The sequence below is a fragment of the Protobothrops mucrosquamatus genome, unplaced genomic scaffold (assembly GCF_001527695.2).
Source record: "Protobothrops mucrosquamatus isolate PMUCROS unplaced genomic scaffold, P.Mucros_1.0 scaffold1989, whole genome shotgun sequence".
NCBI lineage: Eukaryota > Metazoa > Chordata > Lepidosauria > Squamata > Viperidae > Protobothrops > Protobothrops mucrosquamatus.
In genome coordinates this window covers 343,041-349,040 of record NW_015388105.1, presented here as the reverse complement: position 1 = coordinate 349,040, position 6,000 = coordinate 343,041, and the positions used below count along the sequence as shown (strand labels likewise).

At 35.9% G+C, this 6,000-nt stretch overlaps 1 protein-coding gene across 1 annotated transcript in view; it reads right to left on the bottom strand.

Moving 5' to 3' along the window:
• Positions 1-6,000, bottom strand: part of ZDHHC13 (zinc finger DHHC-type containing 13) — a 30,907-nt gene that overhangs the window by 5,881 nt on the left and 19,026 nt on the right. Inside the window, exons 11-13 of the mRNA XM_015823794.2 lie at positions 4,809-4,933; positions 2,507-2,569; positions 892-985 (exon numbers count right to left, since the gene is read on the bottom strand). Coding sequence (XP_015679280.1) covers positions 892-985; positions 2,507-2,569; positions 4,809-4,933 — 282 coding nt within the window. The remainder of the gene's footprint in view (positions 1-891; positions 986-2,506; positions 2,570-4,808; positions 4,934-6,000) is intronic.

The window sequence follows — 6,000 nt, the reverse complement described above, 5'->3', positions numbered from 1 at the left end:
GGTATCTACGGTACTCTCCCAACATACTATACATGGGGGGGGTATAGGACGGGGTGGGAAACCTTGCCTCTTTTACGACTTGTGGACTTCAACTCCCAGAATTCCTGAGCCGGCTCAGGAATTCTGGGAGTTGAAGTCCACAAGTCATAAAAGAGGCAAGGTTCCCCACCCCTGGTATAGGGAATTATATAGGCTTGGTATACAGGTAGTCCTCAACTTCTGACCACAATTAAGCCCCAAATTTCTGTTGCTAAGCGAGACAGTTGTTAAGTGAGTTTTGTCCCATTTTACGATCTCTCTGCCACAGTTGTTACGCGAATTGCTGCAGTTTTTAAGTTAGTGACATGGTTGTGGACTTTGCTTGTCAGAAGGTCACAAAAGCTGATCACATGACACTGCAACCGTCATAAATATGAATCAGTTGCCTGTGTCTGAATTTTGATCACATGATCATGGGGATGCTGCAACAGTCGTGGGAAAATTGATCATGTAACTTTTTCCACTGCCACTATAACTTTGAATGGTCACTAAGTGAATTGTTGTAAGTTGAGGACTACCTATATTTCAAAGCTCATCAAAACTACAACAAAAATAACAAAACCAAAACATGCAACGCAGTCCTACACTTGACACTCCAAAGGAAGTCTGTCTTCAGTAAGTGTAATCAGAATTATTTTAAACTGAGGTCTTTAATCATGTACCAACTCTGCTAACACTATCTAATGTTGTACATTGCCAAGCTGGGCACTTTGTCAGCATCTCTTCACACAACACTCAACTACTAGAGCTTTTCCTATGTGATCTATTAATGGCTGCCCTTTTAAGACTTCAGAAATATTCCTGGCATAAACCCCCAAGAAAGGAATCCTAGTTGTGCTAAAATAAACTCACCTATACATCGTCCAATCCAAATACAATGTTGATCATATCTAGCTACACATGAATTGCAAGTATGGCAATGCATAGATCTTAGAGGTTTCTTAATCTGATTAAAAATACACAGAAAAAAAGATTAGGCACATCTCACTGAATGTATTAGTAAATGTTCTATTGCATTTCAAATATTAGACTGTTATCCTAAATTGAAGTTCACCCTAGAAAAATAGATGCTTACAATATGAGCCACAGTTCCATTTTTAATCATTGTTTGGATCCAAAGAGGCTTCCACCCATATGCATATTTCATGTCATGCCCAGTGGCCGGGCAGCTTTCCATTCAGATCACGTATTCTGAAAGCTTCTTCCAATAGCCCTGAAATTAGCTGATTACATCTAGCCTGGGTCAGAAATGTTTTGTTGACATAACATTTATTGACATTATGGAGTGTCGCTATACTTTTAAGTAGAGCAACAGACACTCCATAATGGGAAAAGTGTTTTGATGGACGAATATATATTTTATGCTGTGAATTAGAATGAGTATCAACAAGGGTATGATAAACATACAGTAAGGCAACAAGGAGTATGTTCAAATTATGGAACACGCAATAAACAGTCAATCCCAAGTAAAATTATAACCTTTAAAAAATGGGTTTTCTTATTTCAGTTGTGCCCCAAGTAGCTACCAGGATGGATATTTGAATTTTGTAAAGTTGAATTTTGTAAATGAAAGAAAATTAAGTCCTTCTCCTGGAGGCTGAATGGGAAGATATCATTACTATTATTAAATTATGTTTAACCACTTTTTTGTCAATGATTACTGAGAATAAACATTGTTTTTACTCTTAGTAAAACAACAACAACAACAAAACCCTGGAGAATAGTCACGAAATTCTGCAGGAGAGTTAAAATGGCATACATTTTCATCCCCCCCATTATTATTAGCATTTAAGGTGACTTGAAGGGGTCTTTGGATACTGATCCTGCTTTCATCAATTGATGCTACTTGAAATATGGCAGGACTGGTCCTAAAAAACAATGCATTATGCTTGAAAGAACCACGGCAGGAAGGACAGTGTATTACACTCAGTCTTCACTAGTGAAACTGGCTTTACTGTTCATGATGTAGCAACTCACTAAGGACAATTTCATATCATGCTTTCACCAGTAGATTTTTTAAAACAAAATAAATAAATTGAAGTGAGCCAGTCCTAACAAGCAAAAATCTTTTCAGTAGTGATGAGGCACTGCTACCCATGTTCCTTTTAAAATGTTACTATTTACAGAGAGAAAAGTTCCCAAAGTGGGTTCTAAAATACAGATAATTAGATGTTAGTATTGAGCAAAATATAATTGCACATCCTCTAAGGAATGGCCAGCATGAAATTAGGCTCTCCAGAAAGAACTGATCTGTAAACATCTTTCCTCTAAGCATCTGACTGGCTACTAATAGGGTGCCAGACCAGATAATTTTTATATTTTGTTTTGATTTTATAGTACACTATATTCATGTTTAAAACAAAGTGTAAAAATGCAAAAAAATAACTTAAAGAAACATGCCTCTCTACTATCATTAAAAAAAAACTTTAAAAATAAAATTATTTTAAGGCATCACTACTCAACTTACAAGGCATGATGTGCAGAATGTTCTGAAGTCCAAAGAGCCAGATTCTCCAAGGTTAATAATATTCTGAAAGACAGATTAAGGTTTTGCAAACATGTTTATATCTCAATGCTTCAGGGTATCATAACTTAAGACCTGCAAACTCTTAATAGACTTAATGTATTTCTACAACACAACAACTGCAGGGAGGTGATGACAGTTAAGATGGGATTGAGACTGTTCTCCATTTCAAATCATAAATAATACAGTACTCTAAACTGAAAACAGTTTTTTTAATGATTAATATGAAAATATATTTTAGGGAACTGGGAAGGCATAACAGGGCTCACAAAATTTATATTAAATAGACTTACGTTAATAAATATACATAATTATTTTTTTTAAAAAATCCTTTCCTAAGCTAGTACCCTCCAGTATGGGGACTACTAAAAATACTGGGCTGTTTTATAGTCTTTTTCAGCCGAGGAGTGATTATGACATTTACGGTACCCAACCTCAAATACTAATCATTTTTCTTTACTCTTAACACTCCAATAATCCATTTCTTCTATGCAGCAAGTAAATAATCATTAACCTGCTTACATATAATTTATTTTTTAAAGATCCCACTGTAAATCTGGGTCCCAGGCATGCACGGTTCGTATCTTATTTATGAATGTAAGCTATACGTATAGCACAAACACCCCCCTCCACATACACACACACCAACCACCAAGTAATATGTAGGCATGTTTGTGTTCAGGAAATATGATATAAAATTAACAGTCTTGGTGGACAGGGAAAACAAGTGTCTGAAGAGAAGAAAAAAAAAATCCTTTTCTATTGTTCCCTTCTGAAAACTCTCTGTATAGGAAAGGAATGGATGGATTTGCACTTCAGGGCAGTGTTTTATCTTCATTCCTATACTGAATGGAATGATATTACTATTATTAAAAAAACTCAAACAAACAGTGTCCTCCTTCCTTGCAGTCCCAAATTTGACACTTGTGTAAATTTTGTACTTCTTGGAGGACAAGGAACAAGCTTTCCTCTGTCTGAGCTATTCAAGGTATGTTTCTACCTAGTTTCCAATTACTATCTTGCCCTAATTTTGTTTTCATATTCATAAATTCAGGAACATTTGAAAGATTGATGTCAATTTTTGTCACTGGAGCTTATTCCGTCAAACAATTGGGGAAAAGCCTGTACATGACTTCAGAAACTGAAACCAGGTTGTCCTCGCTTAACGACACTGAACTTACAATGGCACTGAACTAGTGGTACTTATGATCGATGTTCAAAGTTCTGGCTGTTGCAGCATCCAGGCGCTCAACAACTGGCTCAGAATGACAACCCAGAAGTCACATGATCACCATTTGCAACCTTCATTGCTGGCTTCTGACAAGCAAAGGCAATGGGGAGGCTAACAGGGGATTGCAAATGGCAATCACATGATGTCACGCTTAATGGGGTTCCCTTAACAATGGCAACTGGAAGAATCAGAATTGCCACTGCTAAGTCATGGGATATTATGTTTACGACTGTGTTGCGCAGTGATGGAAATTCCAGTCCCAATTACCGTCGTTAACCGAGGACTACTTGTACAAGCAAAAGCAAAGCATAGTTTAAGGCTTCCACTAGAGTACACTGCCCAGTTACATTAACGGCCTTAGCAATCATGAAACTGGTTATTCTCTCCCACATCATAATGACTCTCCATACTATGGCTTGGCTTTGTTCCTTTATATTTGAAATACTGACTTTTCTCTGCTTCCAGAGTACAAGAAGTCCTCGACTTACAACAGTTCATTTAGTGACCGTTCAAAGTTACTGACACTGAAAAAAGTGACTTATGACCATTTTTCACACTTACGACTGTTGCAGCTTCCCCATGATTGTGTGGTCAAAATTCAGATGCTTGGCACTGGTTCATATTTATGACGGTGGCAGTGTCCTGAAGTCATGTGATCACTTTTTGCGACCTTCTCACAAGCAAAGTCAATGGGGGAAGCCAGATTCACTTAATAACCGGGTTACTAATTTATCAATTGAAGCGATTCACTTAACAACTGAGGTAAGAAAGGTTGTAAAATGGGGCAAAACACACTTAACAAATGTCTCACTTAACAACAGAAATTTTGGGCTCAATTGTGATTGTAAGTTGAGGACCACCTGTAACACTTTTCCAAGTTTGTCTCACTGGCAATACTTGATTAATTTTAAGGAAAACATAGCAAATGTTCAAATTTCCTGAGAAATATTGCTTTTCATTATTAATTCTTATACTGTAATTACTTGAAAAAAACTACTGAATGTGTGAAAATACCTTTTTAATCTCTTCTTCTGTACTTGTAATAAATCCAGGATCGGTTCTGAGAGTTTTGTAAAAATAATAGATAAGGCCCACCATGCCAAAAAAGAAAGGAAGCTGTGAAGCTGTATCTGGAAAATGTGGCCTCCAGTTAAGGACTCTGTTTCCATAATTCACATATCAAAGTGCATAAACAGCCCTCCAAGCTATATTTCAAAGTTAAATAGCAACAACATCATGGCAGGAAGAGGCAATAAACAAATTCTAATGCATGTTTTAAAAAGCTTTTAAATTTACGAGAACCATATTTAGCACATTTTGTTGCTCATTTCATTAAAAATAGCAACCTGACCAAGCCAGGGTGGTGTGCAGGAGCAAAGCAGATAAAATATCTCAAAAATTAGGAATAGTACAATAAGGCACCAATAGATAATAGATACAAGTTTTGTCACCCATCATGAAATTGTCTTAGAGCTGCCAAATGCCTTTTGGTTTTGATAGATTTTTGTACAGACTCTCATTTTATGAAAATTGGAATAGCAATCCTGGTTTTCCTTGGAGGGAGGGAAATGTGATTATACAAGAAAACAAAGTGTGTGTCGAGTATTAGTGTGCCAATTCCAGGCTCTTGTAACGAAGGGGCCCTTGGGAGAATCTATCAAATCCACAGCTGATGTATGACTAGAATATCTTAGTTTGAGACATAATTGTTCAGCCACAGGAAAACAAATCTTAGGTTATTGAATAGGTGGCATTAAAAAAAGTTCAAAGAAAATGTGTTATCTAAAAAGTACTTATTTCCTCAGAACCCCTTTACTTCTTTATATAATATGATTCAAATGATTTTTCAGAAGATACATAAAACCTACTATGATTGATAGCTTAGTCAGTTGGGTGCATATCAAACAACATAGTAAATGCAATTTTGTGAAAGGATGCTTAAAAGTCATAAAGCAGAAGCTGTGACTGCAAAATTGCCAGATATCTTTCTCAAGAGCTAAGTAGATTTATGTGCCTTTGGCAGTTGGAATATGCCCAAATATTTATCATGAACTAATTCATAAAAAACTATTAATAAGATCTCATTAAAAAGCATGCTAAAAGAAAAATTCTCTTTGGAGATGGTAATTAACAATAAAATACTGTTTAACAGAACAAATTAAATCCATTTTAAAACAATAATTATTTTTATTCTATTATATTTTTA